The sequence below is a fragment of the Ascaphus truei genome, chromosome 6 (assembly GCF_040206685.1).
Source record: "Ascaphus truei isolate aAscTru1 chromosome 6, aAscTru1.hap1, whole genome shotgun sequence".
In the NCBI taxonomy this organism is placed as follows: Eukaryota; Metazoa; Chordata; class Amphibia; order Anura; family Ascaphidae; genus Ascaphus; species Ascaphus truei.
The window spans coordinates 140,668,508-140,694,445 of NC_134488.1; the positions used below are offsets into that span (position 1 = coordinate 140,668,508).

The 25,938-nt window shown below is 58.0% G+C and overlaps 1 protein-coding gene across 1 annotated transcript in view; it reads right to left on the bottom strand.

Moving 5' to 3' along the window:
* Positions 1–3,140: 3,140 nt before the first annotated feature.
* Positions 3,141–25,938, bottom strand: part of CD79A (CD79a molecule) — a 51,319-nt gene continuing 28,521 nt past the window's right edge. The window contains exons 4-5 of the mRNA XM_075606507.1: positions 10,133–10,195; positions 3,141–5,609 (exon numbers count right to left, since the gene is read on the bottom strand). Of these exons, the coding sequence (XP_075462622.1) occupies positions 5,496–5,609; positions 10,133–10,195 (177 nt within the window). The 3' untranslated portion in view covers positions 3,141–5,495. The remainder of the gene's footprint in view (positions 5,610–10,132; positions 10,196–25,938) is intronic.

Consider the following 25,938-nt stretch of genomic DNA (forward strand, 5'->3'; position numbering starts at 1 on the left):
CTCCAACTGGAGTGGTCCCCCTGAGCGCGCCAAAGGTATCCTTCTTACTGCCGAGATCCTAGCAGCCCTATTGGCTGCCTAGCACCAGGTGGTCTACAGACCAGAGGCTCATGGGAGCTGTAGCTCCCCTGCGGGGCTGTGGGTGTAATCGCCGCCGCTCCGTTATCTACTGCGCATGCGCGGGGTATTCAAAAATGTCTGTCGCAACTTTGGAGCTACTGCGCATGCGCAAGGTGGAGCAAGATGGCCGCCGCGCAACTCTTATCCTTCTGTGCATGCGCGAAACGTCTGGAGCCTCCGGCTGCCCCTCTACCAGCCCAGCATGCTGCCGCAACTTCCCTGCATGACACTACTCCCACCGAAGGTGTCCTGATATCCGTCCCCCTCCCGCAGCCCGGAGGTAAGAGGGGGACCGGGCTACACATGTATGTCCCACTCTGCATGGCATCTGGCCGGACTTTGAGATGTTGGAAAGCTTCTAACATGTAAACTAAGTCTCATACTGTACCCCTCCTCCCCGTGTTAATTTTTGGGTGAGAATGAGCTTCTAGGTTTATCTCTGGCGTATCCTGCTGGATGTTTCTTGCGTTACCGGTTTTTCTTGCCTTACGTCCGTTCATATTTCTGTCGCACAAACGGTGGAAACTTGGATTGTTGCCTCTCCAGGAATCACTTTCTCTTTTCTTCAGTCCGGGTAAACCGGAATCTGGAACTTTGTGCCTCTCTTATGTATGGGAGCGGGCGGCACAATTAGTGCTTACAATAAAACACCAAACGGAAGAAGAAGACGGAGAATTGATTGAGCTCCCCCAACGAACTATCGTTTTTATCTTTACCGGCTTGAGCCGGTGTCCTCCGGATCTGTAAACATCTGGTGAAGTTATTTCCTGCTTTTTCAATGGCCATGCAATGGGATGCCGCCGCCGATGGGATGCCGCCGCCGCCGATGGGATGCCGCCGATGGGATGCCGCCGCCGGTGGGATGCCGCCGCCGCCGATGAAACACGCCTCATACATCCTATCTAACTGTGGGGGAGCTGCGTGGAAGTGACGTCACTGAGTGACTCTGCTCTCAGAACAGCTCGGCCCACTGACAGAACCCGAAGTAAATCTACAAACCTGAACAGAAGGCCTCGTCTGCACTCACCGTGTGAGTGTACTTACACGTGGCCGAGTAATTAGTGTCCTCATGTTTTACCACATTATTTCGTCCCATTCCTCTCCCACCACCAGTGATGCCTGCACACCTCCCGTGGGCTTATTTTGTCATATTCGCTCACGGTCACGTTCTTTGTGCCGTTTACACCAAGGACTATTTTATTTTCATGTATTTTTCGTTCACCCTAATAGCCGACTGATCCTTCGCTCCCCCCTTTAATTTTCTAGTGGGTTACCACACCTGGAAGGTTTCTTTATGTCTATAGGATTTGATCTGTAAGACACATGCGACTCTTGTGCGAGGCGCTCTGAAGTACGAGCGTCAGGCGGTTCCGCGAAATAGAACGGCTTAGGTTTTACGTTACCCGTGGATAGGATTACGAACAACCTGACACGTGTGCATCCAATCAGACGGCCCGTGCGGTAATGCCCGCTGTTGTATATCAGTGTGATTAGGGGCGGCGGGAACGGACGCGGTGCAGGCTGGGAAGTTCCTATTTAAAGCTGCAGTTCAGTCTTTATTTTTTTTTTTGTTTTTTTTTTTTTACTTCAATAGTTTCATGTGGGCAATCTCTAATTACCTAAAGAACTGTATAGCTGCCGGTCAATTCGTTCTCCATGTATTGATCGGCGAAATTTGGTGACATAATTAGAGCTGGCATATGTTTTTCTTCTGCTTCTGTCACTCAGTGGAAGCTCATGAATATTCATGAGCACTCCTGCACTGACATGTGCTAGAGGGAGGGCAGGGCTGACAAAGGGGTGTGCCAGGGCTTGTGACAGGACATGGAGGGGCAGTGCCTTAGCAAATGGCTGTGAAAATAGAATACAAGAAAATTGGTCTTTCAAAGTTGTTTTTTTAAAAACAGAAAATGCTAAAAGTATTTTTTCTTACTACAGAACTGATTTATTAAAAAAAACACACATGCAGGATATTGACTGAACTGCAGCTTTAAGGGGTTTTATCTGAATGTGGGAGTTTGATAAAGTGCCTTGCACGGCATGAAACGCGTCAGAGGACTTGCCTGTATTGTCCTATTTTTGGCATTATGCCGATTAAATAACTTTATTGTGACCTGTTTTTCAGTTCAGCCTTATTGTTCAGTGCTCTAACTTCTCTGCTTTTACTGGACACCGCCAATGTATGCCGCAGTCAATGGGATGCCACCGCCAATGTATGCCGCAGCCGATGGGATACCACCGCCAATGTATGCCACAGCCGATGGGATGCCACGGCCAATGTATGCCGCAGCCTATGGGATGCCACTGCCAATGTATGCCGCAGCCGATGGGATGCCACCGCCAATGTATGCCGCAGCCGATGGGATGTCACCGCCAATGTATGCCGCAGCCTATGGGATACCACCGCCAATGTATGCCGCAGCCGATGGGATGCCACCGCCAATGTATGCCGCAGCCTATGGGATGCCACCGCCAATGTATGCCGCAGCCTATGGGATACCACCGCCAATGTATGCCGCAGCCTATGGGATGCCACCGCCAATGTATGCCACAGCCGATGGGATGCCGTTTCCTAATGGCCTGAGATTTAGCAGCCATTTTGTTTTCCCTAAGGGAGATGGAAACCTGGTAATTTCACGGGTAAGCCGGGGCGGAAATAGTCAACGCTGGGGCCTCGTACTACTGGAAAAAAACGGCTGTTTTCTACTTGTGAAGCGGGTTCTTCCGTGGGATCCCATCCCGGCGGTGATTTCAGAAGTTGAACCCAACTTCCGGTAAGGTTTAACCTCGGTATTAGGACCACCTGACTGGACTCTCCTGTGTCACCGCTGGGTAACACCACCGGCAGTGCCGGGTAGGTGGGGCGGGGAGAGGGCGGACACCATCTTTAGAAATACCGTAACGCTATAATAAGTGGCGGATGACGCTGAAAGCGGTGGGCCTACCTATATATGGGAGCTCCGACACCGCCGGTAATTATCTCAGGAACCGGAGGTCCTCAAAGCTGAACAGAGCGGCGTTTGGCTCGGGGGGAGGGTGGAAATGCACCTTTAATAACTTGCCTGTAGATACCAACATTTACAAACAGTCTTATCATAAAAGAGATTAGTAAAGAGCCCGGAATCCCCGCCGCGCGCGGTTAGAATAGAGACATAAGAATGAAAAACAAATGCAATAGCCGCTTTCTCTAAGAGGTGTCAGTCCTTCCACCGGACCGGTCACACATTTCCCTGCCACTGAAAAACGTGGCCCTAGGGCGGGCTGACCCTCTCCTCCAGCAGAAGCGGGGTTAATATGGGAAGTTTTATATGTGCAGTCCCACAGAGCCACGTCCCATGGAGCCACGTCCCACCTTTGTGTAACACGGGACAGCATTGGTAATCTAAACTGCTCTAAGCCCTGATCACTGCAGCATGGGAAGCGCTGAGGGATTGTAACCCGACCTGGGTATGAGAGCCGAACTTTCCCGTTACATACATCTCACACGGGCCGGTTACATACACCGCACATGCGGGTCTGTTACATACACTGCACACATGGGCCGGTTACATACACTGCGCATGCGGCTCTGTTACATACACTGCACACACGGGCCGGTTACATACACCGCGCATGCGGGTCTGTTACATACACTGCACACACGGGCCGGTTACATACACCGCGCATGTGGGTCCGTTAGATACACTGCACACACGGGCCGGTTACATACACCGCGCATGCGGGTCTGTTACATACACTGCACATACGGGCCGGTTACATACACCGCGCATGCAGGTCTGTTACATACACTGCACACACGGGCCGGTTACATACACCGCGCATGCGGGTCTGTTACATACACTGCACACACGGGCCGGTTACATACACCGCGCATGCGGGTCTGTTACATACACTGCACACACGGGCCGGTTACATACACCGCGCATGCGGGTCTGTTACATACACTGCACATGTGGGCCGGTTACATACACCGCGCATGCGGGTCTGTTACATACACTGCACACACTGGCCCGTTACATACCCTGCACACACTGGCCCGTTACACACAGCACACGTGGGCCAATTACATACACCGCTTAAACGGGCCTGTTACATACACTGCACACACTGACACATTACATACACATTACATGTGGGCCGGTTACATACACCGCACACGCGGGCCGGTTACATACATCACACTCACAGGCCGGTTACATACACCGCACACACTGGCACGTTACATACACTGCACACACTGACATGTTACATACACATTACATACACTGCACACACTGACATGTTACATACACTGCACACACTGACACGTTACATACACTGCACACACACTGACATGTTACATACACTGACATTTTAAATACACTGCACACACACTGACACGTTACATACACTGCACACACACTGACACGTTACATACACTGAACACACTGACACGGTACATACACTGCACACACAATAACACGTTACATACACTGCACACACACTGACACGTTACATACACAGCACACACTGACACGTTACATACACTGCACACACAATGACTCGTTACATACACCGCACACACTGACACGTTACATAAACCGCACGCACTGCCATGTTACATACACCGCACACACTGCCATGTTACATACACCGCACACACAGACATGTTACATACACCGCACACAGACATGTTACATACACCGCACACACAGACATGTTACATACACCGCACACACAGACATGTTACATACACCGCACACACAGACATGTTACATACACCGCACACACAGACATGTTACATACACCGCACACACAGACATGTTACATACACCGCACACACAGACATGTTACATACACCGCACACAGACATGTTACATACACCGCACACACAGGCATGTTACATACACCGCACACAGACATGTTACATACACCGCACACACAGACATGTTACATACACCGCACACACAGACATGTTACATACACCGCACACACAGACATGTTACATACACCGCACACAGACATGTTACATACACCGCACACACAGGCATGTTACATACACCGCACACACAGACATGTTACATACACCGCAAACAGACATGTTACATACACCGCACACACAGGCATGTTACATACACCGCACACACAGGCATGTTACATACACCGCACACACAGACATGTTATATACACGGCACACACTGACCCGGTTATTTGAGCCTACACCAATAAGTAGGACTGCACCTTTAATCGACCAGTCCTGTTTAACGAGCTTGCAGGGCTGGCTGGGTCCTGTATTTGGTTCAATGCTTTGCCCTCCCCCCCGCTCCTCCCCAAGTCCCCTTTCTCTCCCCCTTCCTGGCGCTGGAGACCCCACATGTCAGAGGCGAGAGACACGCTCAGGGCTTCTCCAGCTGGATGTCAGAAGCCCGCATGGTGCCCACGTCCTCATACGTGGCCTGCAGGCCACGGGAGATGTCCTCATACAGGGAGCAGTCATCCAGATTCAGCCCCTGGGAGAGAGAGGTGAGAGAGAGAGAGAGAGAGGTGAGAGGTGGGGGAGGAGAGAGATAGAGATGGGGAGGAGAGAGAGGGGTGCAGCGTCAGTGAGGGTCCCTGTGGGTGTGGGTGGGGGAAGTGCAGTGTCAGTGTGTGTGGGGGGGAGGTGCCCCTGTATGAGGGGGGGGGGGTCAGTATCAGTGAGGGGAAGGTGGGGAGTGGGGGGTCTCCCTGTTGGGGGGGGGGGTTCAGTATCAGTGAGGGGAAGGTGGGGAGTGGGGGGTCTCCCTGTTGGGGGGGGTTCAGTATCAGTGAGGGGAAGGTGGGGAGTGGGGGGTCTCCCTGTTGGGGGGGGGGTCAGTATCAGTGAGGGGAAGGTGGGGAGTGGGGGGTCTCCCTGTTGGGGGGGGGGTTCAGTATCAGTGAGGGGAAGGTGGGGAGTGGGGGGTCTCCCTGTATGTGGGGGGGGGTCAGTATCAGTGAGGGGAAGGTGGGGAGTGGGGGGTCTCCCTGTTGGGGGGGGGGGTTCAGTATCAGTGAGGGGAAGGTGGGGAGTGGGGGGTCTCCCTGTTGGGGGGGGGTTCAGTATCAGTGAGGGGAAGGTGGGGGGTCTCCCTGTTGGGGGGGGGGTTCAGTATCTGAGGGGAAGGTGGGGAGTGGGGGGTCTCCCTGTTGGGGGGGGTCAGTATCAGTGAGGGGAAGGTGGGGAGTGGGGGGTCTCCCTGTTGGGGGGGGGGTTCAGTATCAGTGAGGGGAAGGTGGGGAGTGGGGGGTATCCCTGTTGGGGGGGGTTCAGTATCAGTGAGGGGAAGGTGGGGAGTGGGGGGTCTCCCTGTTGGGGGGGGGGTTTCAGTATCTGAGGGGAAGGTGGGGAGTGGGGGGTCTCCCTGTTGGGGGGGGGGATCAGTGAGGGGAAGGTGGGGAGTGGGGGGTCTCCCTGTTGGGGGGGGTTCAGTATCAGTGAGGGGAAGGTGGGGAGTGGGGGGTCTCCCTGTTGGGGGGGGGGTCAGTATCTGAGGGGAAGGTGGGGAGTGGGGGGTCTCCCTGTTGGGGGGGGGGGTTCAGTATCTGAGGGGAAGGTGGGATCAGTATCAGTGAGGGGAAGGTGGGGAGTGGGGGATCTCCCTGTTGGGGGGGGGGTTCAGTATCAGTGAGGGGAAGATGGGGAGTGTTGGGGGGGGGTTCAGTATCAGTGAGGGGAAGGTGGGGAGTGGGGGGTCTCCCTGTTGGGGGGGGGGGTCAGTATCAGTGAGGGGAAGGTGCGGAGTGGGGGGTCTCCCTGTTGGGGGGGGGGTTCAGTATCAGTGAGGGGAAGGTGGGGAGTGGGAGGTCTCCCTGTTGGGGGGGGGTCAGTATCAGTGAGGGGAAGGTGGGGAGCGGGGGGTCTCCCAGTTGGGGGGGGGTCAGTATCAGTGAGGGGAAGGTGGGGAGTGGGGGATCTCCCTGTTGGGGGGTGTCAGTATCAGTGAGGGGAAGGTGGGGAGTGGGGGGTCTCCCTGTTGGGGGGGGTTCAGTATCAGTGAGGGGAAGGTGGGGAGTGGGGGGTCTCCCTGTTGGGGGGGGGGGTCAGTATCAGTGAGGGAAAGGTGGGGAGTGGGGGGTCTCCCTGTTGGGGGGGGTCAGTATCAGGGAGGGGAAGGTGGGGAGTGGGGGGTCTCCCTGTTGGGGGGGGGGTTCAGTATCAGTGAGGGGAAGGTGGGGAGTGGGGGGTCTCCCTGTTGGGGGGGGGGTTCAGTATCAGTGAGGGGAAGGTGGGGAGTAGGGGGTCTCCCTGTTGGGGGGGTTCAGTATCAGTGAGGGGAAGGTGGGGAGTGGGGGGTCTCCCTGTTGGGGGGGGGTTCAGTATCAGTGAGGGGAAGGTGGGGAGTGGGGGGTCTCCCTGTTGGGCGGGGGGTTCAGTATCAGTGAGGGGAAGGTGGGGAGTGGGGGGTCTCCCTGTTGGGGGGGGGTTCAGTATCAGTGAGGGGAAGGTGGGGAGTGGGGGGTCTCCCTGTTGGGGGGGTTCAGTATCAGTGAGGGGAAGTTGGGGAGTGGGGGTCTCCCTTTTTGGGGGGGGGGGTTAAGTATCAGTGAGGGGAAGGTGGGGAGTGGGGGGTCTCCCTGTTGGGGGGGGTCAGTATCAGTGAGGGGATGGTGGGGAGTGGGGGGTCTCCCTGTTGGGGGGGAGTCAGTATCAGTGAGGGGAAGGTGGGGAGTGGGGGATCTCCCTGTTGGGGGGTGTCAGTATCAGTGAGGGGAAGGTGGGGAGTGGGGGGTCTCCCTGTTGGGGGGGGTTCAGTATCAGTGAGGGGAAGGTGGGGAGTGGGGGGTCTCCCTGTTGGGGGGGGGGGGTCAGTATCAGTGAGGGAAAGGTGGGGAGTGGGGGGTCTCCCTGTTGGGGGGGGTCAGTATCAGGGAGGGGAAGGTGGGGAGTGGGGGGTCTCCCTGTTGGGGGGGGGGTTCAGTATCAGTGAGGGGAAGGTGGGGAGTGGGGGGTCTCCCTGTTGGGGGGGGGGTTCAGTATCAGTGAGGGGAAGGTGGGGAGTAGGGGGTCTCCCTGTTGGGGGGGTTCAGTATCAGTGAGGGGAAGGTGGGGAGTGGGGGGTCTCCCTGTTGGGGGGGGGTTCAGTATCAGTGAGGGGAAGGTGGGGAGTGGGGGGTCTCCCTGTTGGGGGGGGGGTTCAGTATCAGTGAGGGGAAGGTGGGGAGTGGGGGGTCTCCCTGTTGGGGGGGGGTTCAGTATCAGTGAGGGGAAGGTGGGGAGTGGGGGGTCTCCCTGTTGGGGGGGTTCAGTATCAGTGAGGGGAAGTTGGGGAGTGGGGGTCTCCCTTTTTGGGGGGGGGGGTTAAGTATCAGTGAGGGGAAGGTGGGGAGTGGGGGGTCTCCCTGTTGGGGGGGGTCAGTATCAGTGAGGGGATGGTGGGGAGTGGGGGGTCTCCCTGTTGGGGGGGAGTCAGTATCAGTGAGGGGAAGGTGGGGAGTGGGGGGTCTCCCTGTTGGGGGGGGGTTCAGTATCAGTGAGGGGAAGGTGGGGAGTGGGGGATCTCCCTGTTGGGGGGGGGGTTCAGTATCAGTGAGGGGAAGGTGGGGAGGGGGGGTCTCCCTGTTGGGGGGGGGGGTACAGTATCTGAGGGGAAGGTGGGGAGGGGGGGTCTCCCTGTTGGGGGGGGGGGTACAGTATCTGAGGGGAAGGTGGGGAGTGGGGGGTCTCCCTGTTGGGGGGGTTCAGTATCTGAGGGGAAGGTGGGGAGTGGGGGGTCTCCCAGTTGGGGGGGGGGGTTCAGTATCAGTGAGGGGAAGGTGGGGAGTGGGGGGTCTCCCTGTTGGGGGGGGGTCAGTATCAGTGAGGGGAAGGTGGGGAGTGGGGGGTCTCCCTGCTGGGGGTGGGGATCAGTATCAGTGAGGGGAAGGTGGGGAGTGGGGGGTCTCCCTGTTGGGGGGGGGTTCAGTATCAGTGAGGGGAAGGTGGGGAGTGGGGGATCTCCCTGTTGGGGGGGGGTTCAGTATCAGTGAGGGGAAGGTGGGGAGTGGTGGGTCTCCCTGTTGGGGGGGGGTCAGTATCGGTGGGGAGTGGGGGGTCTCCCTGTTGGGGGGGGGGTCAGTATCAGTAAGGGGAAGGTGGGGAGTGGGGGGTCTCCCTGTTGGGGGGGGGGGTCAGTATCGGTGGAGAGTGGGGGGTCTCCCTGTTGGGGGGGGGTCAGTATCAGTGAGGGGAAGGTGGGGAGTGGGGGGTCTCCCTGTTGGGGGGGGGTTCAGTATCAGTGAGGGGAATGTGGGGAGTGGGGGGTCTCCCTGTTGGGGGGGGGTTCAGTATCAGTGAGGGGAAGGTGGGGAGTGGGGGGTCTCCCTGTTGGGGGGTGGGTCAGTATCGGTGGGGAGTGGGGGGTCTCCCTGTTGGGGAGGGGGGTCAGTATCAGTGAGGGGAAGGTGGGGATTGGGAGGTCTCCCTGTTGGGGGGGGGGGGGTCAGTATCGGTGGGGAATGGGGGGTCTCCCTGTTGGGGGGGGGGTCAGTATCAGTGAGGGGAAGGTGGGGAGTTTGGGGTCTCCCTGTTGGGGGGGGGGTCAGTATCACTGAGGGGAAGGTGGGGAGTGGGGGGTCTCCCTGTTGGGGGGGGGGGGTCAGTATCAGTGAGGGGAAGGTGGGGAGTGGGGGGTCTCCCTGTTGGGGGGGGTCAGTATCAGTGAGGGGAAGGTGGGGAGTGGGGGGTCTCCCTGTTGGGGGGGGGGTCAGTATCAGTGAGGGGAAGGTGGGGAGTGGGGGGTCTCCCTGTTGGGGGGGGGGTTCAGTATCAGTGAGGGGAAGGTGGGGAGTGGGGGATCTCCCTGTTGGGGGGGGGTCAGTATCAGTGAGGGGAAGGTGGGAGTAGGGGGTCTCCCTGTTGGGGGGGCAGTATCAGTGAGGGGAAGGTGGGGAGTGGGGGGTCTCCCTGTTGGGGGGGTGGGTTCAGTATCAGTGAGGGGAAGGTGGGGAGTGGGGGGTCTCCCTGTTGGGGGGGTTCAGTATCAGTGAGGGGAAGGTGGTGAGTGGGGGGTCTCCCTGTTGGGGGGGGTCTTACCTCATACAGGTTCTCTCCCTCTGGCTCTTTCAGAGACAAAATCCGCAGGTTTTCCCAGCGCTTCTGTGGGGGGGGGGGGGGAGATGTGAGAGAATGATGGAACATTTGACATCACAATATTGTATGACATCACAGCGCTCTGTGACATCACTGCACTGTGTGACATCACCACGCTCTGTGACATCCCTGCACTGTGTGACATCACCACGCTCTGTGACATCACTGCACTGGGTGACATCACCACACTCTCTGACATCCCTGCACTGGGTGACATCACCACGCTCTGTGACATCACTGCACTGGGTGACATCACCACGCTCTGTGACATCCCTGCACTGTGTGACATCACCGCGCTCTTTCGCAACAGTTCCGGAACTGTTGGAATTTGGCTGGGTCGCGAGACGGGTTATAAGGGGCGGTTTGTTCTGTGCGGGCGGCGCCGGAAAGAGAGCGCCCCGGTGAGGGAGAATATGGGGCAGCATCTGTACAGCAACAGCTGTGAGACAGCCTGAGGGGGAAGAGAGAGACAGCCTGAGGGGGAAGAGAGAGACAGCCTGAGGGGGAAGAGAGAGACAGCCTGAGGGGGAAGAGAGAGACAGCCTGAGGGGGAAGAGAGAGAGACAGCCTGAGGGGGAAGAGAGAGAGACAGCCTGAGGGGGAAGAGAGAGACAGCCTGAGGGGGAACAGAGAGACAGCCTGAGGGGGAACAGAGAGACAGCCTGAGGGGGAACAGAGAGACAGCCTGAGGGGGAAGAGAGAGACAGCCTGAGGGGGAAGAGAGACAGCCTGAGGGGGAACAGAGAGACAGCCTGAGGGGGAAGAGAGAGACAGCCTGAGGGGGAAGAGAGACAGCCTGAGGGGGAAGAGAGAGACAGCCTGAGGGGGAAGAGAGAGACAGCCTGAGGGGGAAGAGAGAGACAGCCTGAGGGGGAAGAGAGAGACAGCCTGAGGGGAAGAGAGAGAGAGAGACAGCCTGAGGGGGAAGAGAGAGAGAGAGAGACAGCTTGAGGGGGAAGAGAGAGACAGCCTGAGGGGGAAGAGAGAGAGAGACAGTCTGAGGGGGAAGAGAGAGAGAGACAGCCTGAGGGGGAAGAGAGAGAGAGACAGCCTGAAGGGGACGAGAGAGACAGCCTGAGGGGGAAGAGAGAGACAGCCTGAGGGGGAAGAGAGAGACAGCCTGAGAGGGAACAGAGAGACAGCCTGAGAGGGAACAGAGAGACAGCCTGAGAGGGAACAGAGAGACAGCCTGAGAGGGAACAGAGAGACAGCCTGAGGGGGAAGAGAGAGACAGCCTGAGAGGGAACAGAGAGACAGCCTGAGAGGGAACAGAGAGACAGCCTGAGAGGGAACAGAGAGACAGCCTGAGGGGGAAGAGAGAGACAGCCTGAGGGGGAAGAGAGAGACAGCCTGAGGGGGAAGAGAGAGACAGCCTGAGGGGGAAGAGAGAGACAGCCTGAGGGGGAAGAGAGAGACAGCCTGAGGGGGAAGAGAGAGACAGCCTGAGGGGGAAAAGAGAGACAGCCTGAGGGGGAAGAGAGAGACAGCCTGAGGGGGAAGAGAGAGAGAGACAGCCTGAGGGGAAGAGAGAGAGAGACAGCCTGAGGGGGAAGAGAGAGAGAGACAGTCTGAGGGGGAAGAGAGAGAGAAACAGCCTGAGGGGGAAGAGAGAGACAGCCTGATTGGGAAGAGAGAGAGAGACAGCCTTAGGGGGAAGAGAGAGAGAGACAGCCTGAGGGGGAAGAGAGAGACAGCCTGAGGGGGAAGAGAGAGAGAGACAGCCTGAGGGGGAAGAGAGAGAGAGACAGTCTGAGGGGGAAGAGAGAGAGAGACAGCCTGAGGGGGAAGAGAGAGACAGCCTGATTGGGAAGAGAGAGAGAGACAGCCTTAGGGGGAAGAGAGAGAGAGACAGCCTGAGGGGGAAGAGAGAGAGAGACAGCCTGAGGGGGAAGAGAGAGAGAGACAGCCTGAGGGGGAAGAGAGAGAGAGACAGTCTGAGGGGGAAGAGAGAGAGAGACAGCCTGAGGGGGAAGAGAGAGAGAGACAGCCTGAGGGGGAAGAGAGAGACAGCCTGAGAGGGAAGAGAGAGAGAGACAGCCTGAGGGGGAAGAGAGAGACAGCCTGAGAGGGAACAGAGAGACAGCCTGAGAGGGAACAGAGAGACAGCCTGAGAGGGAACAGAGAGACAGCCTGAGAGGGAACAGAGAGACAGCCTGAGGGGGAAGAGAGAGACAGCCTGAGAGGGAACAGAGAGACAGCCTGAGAGGGAAGAGAGAGAGACAGCCTGAGGGGGAAGAGAGAGAGACAGCCTGAGGGGGAAGAGAGAGACAGCCTGAGAGGGAACAGAGAGACAGCCTGAGAGGGAACAGAGAGACAGCCTGAGAGGGAACAGAGAGACAGCCTGAGAGGGAACAGAGAGACAGCCTGAGGGGGAAGAGAGAGACAGCCTGAGAGGGAACAGAGAGACAGCCTGAGAGGGAACAGAGAGACAGCCTGAGAGGGAACAGAGAGACAGCCTGAGGGGGAAGAGAGAGACAGCCTGAGGGGGAAGAGAGAGACAGCCTGAGGGGGAAGAGAGAGACAGCCTGAGGGGGAAGAGAGAGACAGCCTGAGGGGGAAGAGAGAGACAGCCTGAGGGGGAAGAGAGAGACAGCCTGAGGGGGAAAAGAGAGACAGCCTGAGGGGGAAGAGAGAGACAGCCTGAGGGGGAAGAGAGAGAGAGACAGCCTGAGGGGGAAGAGAGAGAGAGACAGCCTGAGGGGGAAGAGAGAGAGAGACAGTCTGAGGGGGAAGAGAGAGAGAAACAGCCTGAGGGGGAAGAGAGAGACAGCCTGATTGGGAAGAGAGAGAGAGACAGCCTTAGGGGGAAGAGAGAGACAGCCTGAGGGGGAAGAGAGAGACAGCCTGAGGGGGAAGAGAGAGAGAGACAGCCTGAGGGGGAAGAGAGAGAGAGACAGTCTGAGGGGGAAGAGAGAGAGAGACAGCCTGAGGGGGAAGAGAGAGACAGCCTGATTGGGAAGAGAGAGAGAGACAGCCTTAGGGGGAAGAGAGAGAGAGACAGCCTGAGGGGGAAGAGAGAGAGAGACAGCCTGAGGGGGAAGAGAGAGAGAGACAGCCTGAGGGGGAAGAGAGAGAGAGACAGTCTGAGGGGGAAGAGAGAGAGAGACAGCCTGAGGGGGAAGAGAGAGAGAGACAGCCTGAGGGGGAAGAGAGAGACAGCCTGAGAGGGAAGAGAGAGAGAGACAGCCTGAGGGGGAAGAGAGAGACAGCCTGAGAGGGAACAGAGAGACAGCCTGAGAGGGAACAGAGAGACAGCCTGAGAGGGAACAGAGAGACAGCCTGAGAGGGAACAGAGAGACAGCCTGAGGGGGAAGAGAGAGACAGCCTGAGAGGGAACAGAGAGACAGCCTGAGAGGGAAGAGAGAGAGACAGCCTGAGGGGGAAGAGAGAGAGACAGCCTGAGGGGGAAGAGAGAGACAGCCTGAGGGGGAACAGAGAGACAGCCTGAGGGGGAACAGAGAGACAGCCTGAGGGGGAACAGAGAGACAGCCTGAGGGGGAAGAGAGAGACAGCCTGAGGGGGAAGAGAGACAGCCTGAGGGGGAACAGAGAGACAGCCTGAGGGGGAAGAGAGAGACAGCCTGAGGGGGAAGAGAGACAGCCTGAGGGGGAAGAGAGAGACAGCCTGAGGGGGAAGAGAGAGACAGCCTGAGGGGGAAGAGAGAGACAGCCTGAGGGGGAAGAGAGAGACAGCCTGAGGGGGAAGAGAGAGAGAGAGACAGCCTGAGGGGGAAGAGAGAGAGAGAGAGACAGCTTGAGGGGGAAGAGAGAGACAGCCTGAGGGGGAAGAGAGAGAGAGACAGTCTGAGGGGGAAGAGAGAGAGAGACAGCCTGAGGGGGAAGAGAGAGAGAGACAGCCTGAAGGGGACGAGAGAGACAGCCTGAGGGGGAAGAGAGAGACAGCCTGAGGGGGAAGAGAGAGACAGCCTGAGAGGGAACAGAGAGACAGCCTGAGAGGGAACAGAGAGACAGCCTGAGAGGGAACAGAGAGACAGCCTGAGAGGGAACAGAGAGACAGCCTGAGGGGGAAGAGAGAGACAGCCTGAGAGGGAACAGAGAGACAGCCTGAGAGGGAACAGAGAGACAGCCTGAGAGGGAACAGAGAGACAGCCTGAGGGGGAAGAGAGAGACAGCCTGAGGGGGAAGAGAGAGACAGCCTGAGGGGGAAGAGAGAGACAGCCTGAGGGGGAAGAGAGAGACAGCCTGAGGGGGAAGAGAGAGACAGCCTGAGGGGGAAGAGAGAGACAGCCTGAGGGGGAAAAGAGAGACAGCCTGAGGGGGAAGAGAGAGACAGCCTGAGGGGGAAGAGAGAGAGAGACAGCCTGAGGGGAAGAGAGAGAGAGACAGCCTGAGGGGGAAGAGAGAGAGAGACAGTCTGAGGGGGAAGAGAGAGAGAGACAGCCTGAGGGGGAAGAGAGAGACAGCCTGATTGGGAAGAGAGAGAGAGACAGCCTTAGGGGGAAGAGAGAGAGAGACAGCCTGAGGGGGAAGAGAGAGACAGCCTGAGGGGGAAGAGAGAGAGAGACAGCCTGAGGGGGAAGAGAGAGAGAGACAGTCTGAGGGGGAAGAGAGAGAGAGACAGCCTGAGGGGGAAGAGAGAGACAGCCTGATTGGGAAGAGAGAGAGAGACAGCCTTAGGGGGAAGAGAGAGAGAGACAGCCTGAGGGGGAAGAGAGAGAGAGACAGCCTGAGGGGGAAGAGAGAGAGAGACAGCCTGAGGGGGAAGAGAGAGAGAGACAGTCTGAGGGGGAAGAGAGAGAGAGACAGCCTGAGGGGGAAGAGAGAGAGAGACAGCCTGAGGGGGAAGAGAGAGACAGCCTGAGAGGGAAGAGAGAGAGAGACAGCCTGAGGGGGAAGAGAGAGACAGCCTGAGAGGGAACAGAGAGACAGCCTGAGAGGGAACAGAGAGACAGCCTGAGAGGGAACAGAGAGACAGCCTGAGAGGGAACAGAGAGACAGCCTGAGGGGGAAGAGAGAGACAGCCTGAGAGGGAACAGAGAGACAGCCTGAGAGGGAACAGAGAGACAGCCTGAGAGGGAACAGAGAGACAGCCTGAGGGGGAAGAGAGAGACAGCCTGAGGGGGAAGAGAGAGACAGCCTGAGGGGGAAGAGAGAGACAGCCTGAGGGGGAAGAGAGAGACAGCCTGAGGGGGAAGAGAGAGACAGCCTGAGGGGGAAAAGAGAGACAGCCTGAGGGGGAAGAGAGAGACAGCCTGAGGGGGAAGAGAGAGAGAGACAGCCTGAGGGGGAAGAGAGAGAGAGACAGTCTGAGGGGGAAGAGAGAGAGAGACAGTCTGAGGGGGAAGAGAGAGAGAAACAGCCTGAGGGGGAAGAGAGAGACAGCCTGATTGGGAAGAGAGAGAGAGACAGCCTTAGGGGGAAGAGAGAGAGAGACAGCCTGAGGGGGAAGAGAGAGACAGCCTGAGGGGGAAGAGAGAGAGAGACAGCCTGAGGGGGAAGAGAGAGAGAGACAGTCTGAGGGGGAAGAGAGAGAGAGACAGCCTGAGGGGGAAGAGAGAGAGAGACAGCCTGAGGGGGAAGAGAGAGAGAGACAGTCTGAGGGGGAAGAGAGAGAGAGACAGCCTGAGGGGGAAGAGAGAGAGAGACAGCCTGAGGGGGAAGAGAGAGAGAGAGACAGCCTGAGGGGGAAGAGAGAGAGAGACAGCCTGAGGGGGGAAGAGAGAGAGAGACAGCCTGAGGGGGAAGAGAGAGAGAGACAGCCTGAGGGGGAAGAGAGAGAGAGACAGCCTGAGGGGGAAGAGAGAGGGAGACAGCCTGAGAGGGAAGAGAGAGAGACAGCCTGAGAGGGAAGAGAGAGAGACAGCCTGAGAGGGAAGAGAGAGAGACAGCCTGAGAGGGAAGAGAGAGAGACAGCCTGAGAGGGAAGAGAGAGAGACAGCCTGAGAGGGAAGAGAGAGAGACAGCCTGAGAGGGAAGAGAGAGAGACAGCCTGAGAGGGAAGAGAGAGAGACAGCCTGAGAGGGAACAGAGAGACAGCCTGAGAGGGAACAGAGAGACAGCCTGAGAGGGAACAGAGAGACAGCCTGAGGGGGAACAGAGAGACAGCCTGAGGGGGAACAGAGAGACAGCCTGAGGGGGAACAGAGAGACAGCCTGAGGGGGAACAGAGAGACAGCCTGAGGGGGAAGAGAGAGACAGCCTGAGGGGGAAGAGAGAGACAGCCTGAGGGGGAGGAGAGAGACAGCCTGAGGGGGAAGAGAGAGACAGCCTGAGGGGGAAGAGAGAGACAGCCTGAGGGGGAAGAGAGAGACAGCCTGAGGGGGAAGAGAGAGACAGCCTGAGGGGGAAGAGAGAGAGAGACAGCCTGAGGGGGAAGAGAGAGAGAGACAGCCTGAGGGGGAAGAGAGAGACAGCCTGAGGGGGAAGAGAGAGACAGCCTGATTGGGAAGAGAGAGAGAGACAGCCTGAGGGGGAAGAGAGAGACAGCCTGATTGGGAAGAGAGAGAGAGACAGCCTTAGGGGGAAGAGAGAGAGAGACAGCCTGAGGGGGAAGAGAGAGAGAGACAGCCTGAGGGGGAAGAGAGAGAGAGACAGCCTGAGGGGGAAGAGAGAGAGAGACAGCCTGAGGGGGAAGAGAGAGAGAGACAGCCTGAGGGGGAAGAGAGAGAGAGACAGCCTGAGGGGGAAGAGAGAGAGAGACAGCCTGAGGGGGAAGAGAGAGAGAGACAGCCTGAGGGGGAAGAGAGAGAGAGACAGCCTGAGGGGGAAGAGAGAGAGAGACAGCCTGAGGGGGAAGAGAGAGAGAGACAGCCTGAGGGGGAAGAGAGAGACAGCCTGATTGGGAAGAGAGAGAGAGACAGCCTGAGGGGGAAGAGAGAGACAGCCTGATTGGGAAGAGAGAGAGAGACAGCCTTAGGGGGAAGAGAGAGAGAGAGACAGCCTGAGGGGGTAGAGAGAGAGAGACAGCCTGAGGGGGAAGAGAGAGAGAGGCAGCCTGAGTGGGAAGAGAGAGAGAGGCAGCCTGAGGGGGAAGAGAGAGAGAGACAGCCTGAGTGGGAAGAGAGAGAGAGACAGCCTGAGGGGGAAGAGAGAGAGAGACAGCCTGAGGGGGAAGAGAGAGAGAGACAGCCTGAGGGGGAAGAGAGAGAGAGACAGCCTGAGGGGGAAGAGAGAGAGAGACAGCCTGAGGGGGAAGAGAGAGAGAGACAGCCTGAGGGGGAAGAGAGAGAGAGACAGCCTGAGGGGGAAGAGAGAGAGACAGCCTGAGGGGGAAGAGAGAGAGAGACAGCCTGAGGGGGAAGAGAGAGAGAGACAGCCTGAGGAGGAAGAGAGAGAGAGAGACAGCCTGAGGGGGAAGAGAGAGGGAGACAGCCTGAGAGGGAAGAGAGAGAGACAGCCTGAGAGGGAAGAGAGAGAGACAGCCTGAGAGGGAAGAGAGAGAGACAGCCTGAGAGGGAAGAGAGAGAGACAGCCTGAGAGGGAACAGAGAGACAGTCTGAGAGGGAACAGAGAGACAGCCTGAGAGGGAACAGAGAGACAGCCTGAGGGGGAACAGAGAGACAGCCTGAGAGGGAACAGAGAGACAGCCTGAGGGGGAACAGAGAGACAGCCTGAGGGGGAACAGAGAGACAGCCTCAGGGGGAACAGAGAGACAGCCTGAGGGGGAACAGAGAGACAGCCTGAGGGGGAACAGAGAGACAGCCTGAGGGGGAACAGAGAGACAGCCTGAGGGGGAACAGAGAGACAGCCTGAGGGGGAACAGAGAGACAGCCTGAGGGGGAACAGAGAGACAGCCTGAGGGGGAACAGAGAGACAGCCTGAGGGGGCACAGAGAGACAGCCTGAGGGGGAACAGAGAGACAGTCTGAGGGGGAAGAGAGAGAGAGACAGCCTGAGGGGGAAGAGAGAGAGAGACAGCCTGAGGGGGAAGAGAGAGAGAGACAGGCTGAGGGGGAAGAGAGAGAGAGACAGCCTGAGGGGGAAGAGAGAGAGAGACAGCCTGAGGGGGAAGAGAGAGAGAGAGACAGCCTGAGGGGGAAGAGAGAGAGAGAGCCTGAGGGGGAAGAGAGAGAGAGACAGCCTGAGGGGGAAGAGAGAGAGAGACAGCCTGAGGGGGAAGAGAGAGAGAGAGCCTGAGGGGGAAGAGAGAGAGAGACAGCCTGAGGGGGAAGAGAGAGAGAGACAGCCTGAGGGGGAAGAGAGAGAGAGACAGCCTGAGGGGGAAGAGAGAGAGAGACAGCCTGAGGGGGAAGAGAGAGAGAGACAGCCTGAGGGGGAAGAGAGAGAGAGACAGCCTGAGGGGGAAGAGAGAGACAGCCTGAGGGGGAAGAGAGAGAGAGACAGCCTGAGGGGGAAGAGAGAGAGAGACAGCCTGAGGGGGAAGAGAGAGAGAGAGACAGCCTGAGGGGGAAGAGAGAGACAGCCTGAGGGGGAAGAGAGAGAAAGACAGCCTGAGGGGGAAGAGAGAGAGAGACAGTCTGAGGGGGAAGAGAGAGAGAGACAGCCTGAGGGGGAAGAGAGAGACAGCCTGATTGGGAAGAGAGAGAGAGACAGCCTTAGGGGGAAGAGAGAGAGAGACAGCCTGAGGGTGAAGAGAGAGAGAGACAGCCTGAGGGGGAAGAGAGAGAGAGACAGTCTGAGGGGGAAGAGAGAGAGAGACAGCCTGAGGGGGAAGAGAGAGAGAGACAGTCTGAGGGGGAAGAGAGAGAGAGACAGCCTGAGGGGGAAGAGAGAGAGAGACAGCCTGAGGGGGAAGAGAGAGAGAGACAGCCTGAGGGGGAAGAGAGAGAGAGACAGCCTGAGGGGGAAGAGAGAGGGAGACAGCCTGAGAGGGAAGAGAGAGAGACAGCCTGAGAGGGAAGAGAGAGAGACAGCCTGAGAGGGAAGAGAGAGAGACAGCCTGAGAGGGAAGAGAGAGAGACAGCCTGAGAGGGAAGAGAGAGAGAGACAGTCTGAGGGGGAAGAGAGAGAGAGACAGCCTGAGGGGGAAGAGAGAGACAGCCTGATTGGGAAGAGAGAGAGAGACAGCCTTAGGGGGAAGAGAGAGAGAGACAGCCTGAGGGGGAAGAGAGAGAGAGACAGCCTGAGGGGGAAGAGAGAGAGAGACAGCCTGAGGGGGAAGAGAGAGAGAGACAGCCTGAGGGGGAAGAGAGAGAGAGACAGTCTGAGGGGGAAGAGAGAGAGAGACAGCCTGAGGGGGAAGAGAGAGAGACAGCCTGAGAGGGAAGAGAGAGAGACAGCCTGAGAGGGAAGAGAGAGAGACAGCCTGAGAGGGAAGAGAGAGAGACAGCCTGAGAGGGAACAGAGAGACAGCCTGAGAGGGAACAGAGAGACAGCCTCGGGGGGAACAGAGAGACAGTCTGAGGGGGAACAGAGAGACAGCCTGAGGGGGAAGAGAAAGACAGCCTGGGGGGGAAGAGAGAGACAGCCTGAGAGGGAACAGAGAGACAGCCTGAGAGGGAACAGAGAGACAGCCTGAGAGGGAACAGAGAGACAGCCTGAGAGGGAACAGAGAGACAGCCTGAGGGGGAAGAGAGAGACAGCCTGAGAGGGAACAGAGAGACAGCCTGAGGGGGAAGAGAGAGACAGCCTGAGGGGGAAGAGAGAGACAGCCTGAGGGGGAAGAGAGAGACAGCCTGAGGGGGAAGAGAGAGACAGCCTGAGGGGGAAGAGAGAGACAGCCTGAGGGGGAAGAGAGAGACAGCCTGAGGGGGAAGAGAGAGACAGCCTGAGGGGGAACAGAGAGACAGCCTGAGGGGGAACAGAGAGACAGCCTGAGGGGGAACAGAGAGACAGCCTGAGGGGGAAGAGAGAGACAGCCTGAGGGGGAAGAGAGAGACAGCCTGAGGGGGAAGAGAGAGACAGCCTGAGGGGGAAGAGAGAGACAGCCTGAGGGGGAACAGAGAGACAGCCTGAGGGGGAACAGAGAGACAGTCTGAGGGGGAAGAGAGAGAGAGACAGCCTGAGGGGGAAGAGAGAGACAGCCTGAGGGGGAAGAGAGAGAAAGACAGCCTGAGGGGGAAGAGAGAGAGAGACAGTCTGAGGGGGAAGAGAGAGAGAGACAGCCTGAGGGGGAAGAGAGAGACAGCCTGATTGGGAAGAGAGAGAGAGACAGCCTTAGGGGGAAGAGAGAGAGAGACAGCCTTAGGGGGAAGAGAGAGAGAGACAGCCTGAGGGGGAAGAGAGAGAGAGACAGCCTGAGGGGGAAGAGAGAGAGAGACAGTCTGAGGGGGAAGAGAGAGAGAGACAGCCTGAGGGGGAAGAGAGAGAGAGACAGCCTGAGGGGGAAGAGAGAGAGAGACAGCCTGAGGGGGAAGAGAGAGAGAGACAGCCTGAGGGGGAAGAGAGAGAGAGACAGCCTGAGGGGGAAGAGAGAGAGAGACAGCCTGAGGGGGAAGAGAGAGAGAGACAGCCTGAGGGGGAAGAGAGAGAGAGACAGCCTGAGGGGGAAGAGAGAGAGAGACAGCCTGAGGGGGAAGAGAGAGGGAGACAGCCTGAGAGGGAAGAGAGAGAGACAGCCTGAGAGGGAAGAGAGAGAGACAGCCTGAGAGGGAAGAGAGAGAGACAGCCTGAGAGGGAAGAGAGAGAGACAGCCTGAGAGGGAAGAGAGAGAGAGACAGTCTGAGGGGGAAGAGAGAGAGAGACAGCCTTAGGGGGAAGAGAGAGAGAGACAGCCTGAGGGGGAAGAGAGAGAGAGTCAGCCTGAGGGGGAAGAGAGAGAGAGACAGCCTGAGGGGGAAGAGAGAGAGAGACAGCCTGAGGGGGAAGAGAGAGAGAGTCAGCCTGAGGGGGAAGAGAGAGAGAGACAGCCTGAGGGGGAAGAGAGAGAGAGACAGCCTGAGGGGGAAGAGAGAGAGAGACAGTCTGAGGGGGAAGAGAGAGAGAGACAGTCTGAGGGGGAAGAGAGAGAGACAGCCTGAGGGGGAAGAGAGAGAGACAGCCTGAGAGGGAAGAGAGAGAGACAGCCTGAGAGGGAAGAGAGAGAGACAGCCTGAGAGGGAAGAGAGAGAGACAGCCTGAGAGGGAAGAGAGAGACAGCCTGAGAGGGAACAGAGAGACAGCCTGAGGGGGAAGAGAGAGACAGCCTGAGGGGAAAGAGAGAGACAGCCTGAGGGGGAAGAGAGAGACAGCCTGAGGGGGAAGAGAGAGACAGCCTGAGGGGGAAGAGAGAGACAGCTTGCGGGGGAAGAGAGAGAGAGAGACAGCCTGAGGGGGAAGAGAGAGAGAGAGAGACAGCTTGAGGGGGAAGAGAGAGACAGCCTGAGGGGGAAGAGAGAGAGAGACAGTCTGAGGGGGAAGAGAGAGAGAGACAGCCTGAGGGGGAAGAGAGAGAGAGACAGCCTGAAGGGGACGAGAGAGACAGCCTGAGGGGGAAGAGAAAGACAGCCTGAGGGGGAAGAGAAAGACAGCCTGGGGGGGAAGAGAGAGACAGCCTGAGAGGGAACAGAGAGACAGCCTGAGAGGGAACAGAGAGACAGCCTGAGAGGGAACAGAGAGACAGCCTGAGAGGGAACAGAGAGACAGCCTGAGGGGGAAGAGAGAGACAGCCTGAGAGGGAACAGAGAGACAGCCTGAGGGGGAAGAGAGAGACAGCCTGAGGGGGAAGAGAGAGACAGCCTGAGGGGGAAGAGAGAGACAGCCTGAGGGGGAAGAGAGAGACAGCCTGAGGGGGAAGAGAGAGACAGCCTGAGGGGGAAGAGAGAGACAGCCTGAGGGGGAAGAGAGAGACAGCCTGAGGGGGAAGAGAGAGACAGCCTGAGGGGGAAGAGAGAGACAGCCTGAGGGGGAAGAGAGAGACAGCCTGAGGGGGAAGAGAGAGACAGCCTGAGGGGGAAGAGAGAGACAGCCTGAGGGGGAAGAGAGAGAGAGACAGTCTGAGGGGGAGAGAGAGAGAGAGACAGTCTGAGGGGGAAGAGAGAGACAGCCTGATTGGGAAGAGAGAGAGAGACAGCCTTAGGGGGAAGAGAAAGAGAGACAGCCTGAGGGGGAAGAGAGAGAGAGACAGCCTGAGGGGGAAGAGAGAGAGAGACAGCCTGCGGGGGAAGAGAGAGACAGCCTGATTGGGAAGAGAGAGAGAGACAGCCTTAGGGGGAAGAGAGAGAGAGACAGCCTTAGGGGGAAGAGAGAGAGAGACAGCCTGAGGGGGAAGAGAGAGAGAGACAGCCTGAGGGGGAAGAGAGAGAGAGACAGTCTGAGGGGGAAGAGAGAGAGACAGCCTGAGGGGGAAGAGAGAGAGAGAGACAGCCTGAGGGGGAAGAGAGAGAGAGACAGCCTGAGGGGGAAGAGAGAGAGAGACAGCCTGAGGGGGAAGAGAGAGAGAGACAGCCTGAGGGGGAAGAGAGAGAGACAGCCTGAGGGGGAAGAGAGAGAGAGACAGCCTGAGGGGGAAGAGAGAGAGAGACAGCCTGAGGGGGAAGAGAGAGAGAGAGAGAGAGACAGCCTGAGGGGGAAGAGAGAGAGAGACAGCCTGAGGGGGAAGAGAGAGAGAGACAGCCTGAGGGGGAAGAGAGAGAGAGACAGCCTGAGGGGGAAGAGAGAGAGAGACAGCCTGAGGGGGAAGAGAGAGAGAGACAGCCTGAGGGGGAAGAGAGAGAGAGACAGCCTGAGGGGGAAGAGAGAGAGAGACAGCCTGAGGGGGAAGAGAGAGAGAGACAGCCTGAGGGGGAAGAGAGAGGGAGACAGCCTGAGAGGGAAGAGAGAGAGACAGCCTGAGAGGGAAGAGAGAGAGACAGCCTGAGAGGGAACAGAGAGACAGCCTGAGAGGGAACAGAGAGACAGCCTGAGAGGGAACAGAGAGACAGCCTGAGGGGGAACAGAGAGACAGCCTCAGGGGGAACAGAGAGACAGCCTGAGAGGGAACAGAGAGACAGCCTGAGAGGGAACAGAGAGACAGCCTGAGGGGGAACAGAGAGACAGCCTGAGGGGGAACAGAGAGACAGCCTGAGGGGGAACAGAGAGACAGCCTGAGGGGGAACAGAGAGACAGCCTGAGGGGGAACAGAGAGACAGCCTGAGGGGGAACAGAGAGACAGCCTGAGGGGGAACAGAGAGACAGCCTGAGGGGGAACAGAGAGACAGCCTGAGGGGGAAGAGAGAGACAGCCTGAGGGGGAACAGAGAGACAGCCTGAGGGGGAAGAGAGAGAGAGACAGCCTGAGGGGGAAGAGAGAGAGAGACAGCCTGAGGGGGAATAGAGAGAGAGACAGCCTGAGGGGGAAGAGAGAGAGAGAGACAGCCTGAGGGGGAAGAGAGAGAGAGACAGCCTGAGGGGGAAGAGAGAGAGAGACAGCCTGAGGGGGAAGAGAGAGAGAGACAGCCTGAGGGGGAAGAGAGAGAGAGACAGCCTGAGGGGGAAGAGAGAGAGAGACAGCCTGAGGGGGAAGAGAGAGAGAGACAGCCTGAGGGGGAAGAGAGAGAGAGACAGCCTGAGGGGGAAGAGAGAGAGAGACAGCCTGAGGGGGAAGAGAGAGAGAGACAGCCTGAGGGGGAAGAGAGAGAGAGACAGCCTGAGGGGGAAGAGAGAGAGAGACAGCCTGAGGGGGAAGAGAGAGAGAGACAGCCTGAGGGGGAAGAGAGAGAGAGACAGCCTGAGGGGGAAGAGAGAGAGAGACAGCCTGAGGGGGAAGAGAGAGAGAGACAGCCTGAGGGGGAAGAGAGAGGGAGACAGCCTGAGAGGGAAGAGAGAGAGACAGCCTGAGAGGGAAGAGAGAGAGACAGCCTGAGAGGGAAGAGAGAGAGACAGCCTGAAAGGGAAGAGAGAGAGAGACAGCCTGAGGGGGAAGAGAGAGAGAGACAGCCTGAGGGGGAAGAGAGAGAGAGAGACAGCCTGAGGGGGAAGAGAGAGACAGACTGAGGGGGAAGAGAGAGAGAGACAGCCTGAGGGGGAAGAGAGAGAGAGACAGCCTGAGGGGGAAGAGAGAGAGAGAGAGACAGCCTGAGGGGGAAGAGAGAGACAGCCTGAGGGGGAAGAGAGAGAGAGACAGCCTGAGGGGGAAGAGAGAGAGAGACAGTCTGAGGGGGAAGAGAGAGAGAGACAGCCTGAGGGGGACGAGAGAGACAGCCTGATTGGGAAGAGAGAGAGAGACAGCCTGCGGGGGAAGAGAGAGACAGCCTGATTGGGAAGAGAGAGAGAGACAGCCTTAGGGGGAAGAGAGAGAGAGACAGCCTGAGGGGGAAGAGAGAGAGAGACAGCCTGAGGGGGAAGAGAGAGAGAGACAGTCTGAGGGGGAAGAGAGAGAGACAGCCTGAGGGGGAAGAGAGAGAGAGAGACAGCCTGAGGGGGAAGAGAGAGAGAGACAGCCTGAGGGGGAAGAGAGAGAGAGACAGCCTGAGGGGGAAGAGAGAGAGAGACAGCCTGAGGGGGAAGAGAGAGAGAGACAGCCTGAGGGGGAAGAGAGAGAGAGAGAGAGAGAGAGAGACAGCCTGAGGGGGAAGAGAGAGAGAGACAGCCTGAGGGGGAAGAGAGAGACAGCCTGATTGGGAAGAGAGAGAGAGACAGCCTGCGGGGGAAGAGAGAGACAGCCTGATTGGGAAGAGAGAGAGAGACAGCCTTAGGGGGAAGAGAGAGAGAGACAGCCTGAGGGGGAAGAGAGAGAGAGACAGCCTGAGGGGGAAGAGAGAGAGAGACAGTCTGAGGGGGAAGAGAGAGAGACAGCCTGAGGGGGAAGAGAGAGAGAGAGACAGCCTGAGGGGGAAGAGAGAGAGAGAGACAGCCTGAGGGGGAAGAGAGAGAGAGACAGCCTGAGGGGGAAGAGAGAGAGAGACAGCCTGAGGGGGAAGAGAGAGAGACAGCCTGAGGGGGAAGAGAGAGAGACAGCCTGAGGGGGAAGAGAGAGAGAGACAGCCTGAGGGGGAAGAGAGAGAGAGACAGCCTGAGGGGGAAGAGAGAGAGAGACAGCCTGAGGGGGAAGAGAGAGAGAGAGAGAGAGAGAGAGACAGCCTGAGGGGGAAGAGAGAGAGAGACAGCCTGAGGGGGAAGAGAGAGAGAGACAGCCTGAGGGGGAAGAGAGAGAGAGACAGCCTGAGGGGGAAGAGAGAGAGAGACAGCCTGACAGCCTGAGGGGGAAGAGAGAGAGAGACAGCCTGAGGGGGAAGAGAGAGGGAGACAGCCTGAGAGGGAAGAGAGAAAGACAGCCTGAGAGGGAAGAGAGAGAGACAGCCTGAGAGGGAACAGAGAGACAGCCTGAGAGGGAACAGAGAGACAGCCTGAGAGTGAACAGAGAGACAGCCTGAGGGGGAACAGAGAGACAGCCTCAGGGGGAACAGAGAGACAGCCTCAGGGGGAACAGAGAGACAGCCTCAGGGGGAACAGAGAGACAGCCTGAGAGGGAACAGAGAGACAGCCTGAGAGGGAACAGAGAGACAGCCTGAGGGGGAACAGAGAGACAGCCTGAGGGGGAACAGAGAGACAGCCTGAGGGGGAACAGAGAGACAGCCTGAGGGGGAACAGAGAGACAGCCTGAGGGGGAACAGAGAGACAGCCTGAGGGGGAACAGAGAGACAGCCTGAGGGGGAACAGAGAGACAGCCTGAGGAGGAACAGAGAGACAGCCTGAGGGGGAACAGAGAGACAGCCTGAGGGGGAACAGAGACACAGCCTGAGGGGGAAGAGAGAGACAGCCTGAGGGGGAACAGAGAGACAGCCTGAGGGGGAAGAGAGAGAGAGACAGCCTGAGGGGGAAGAGAGAGAGAGACAGCCTGAGGGGGAATAGAGAGAGAGACAGCCTGAGGGGGAAGAGAGAGAGAGAGACAGCCTGAGGGGGAAGAGAGAGAGAGACAGCCTGAGGGGGAAGAGA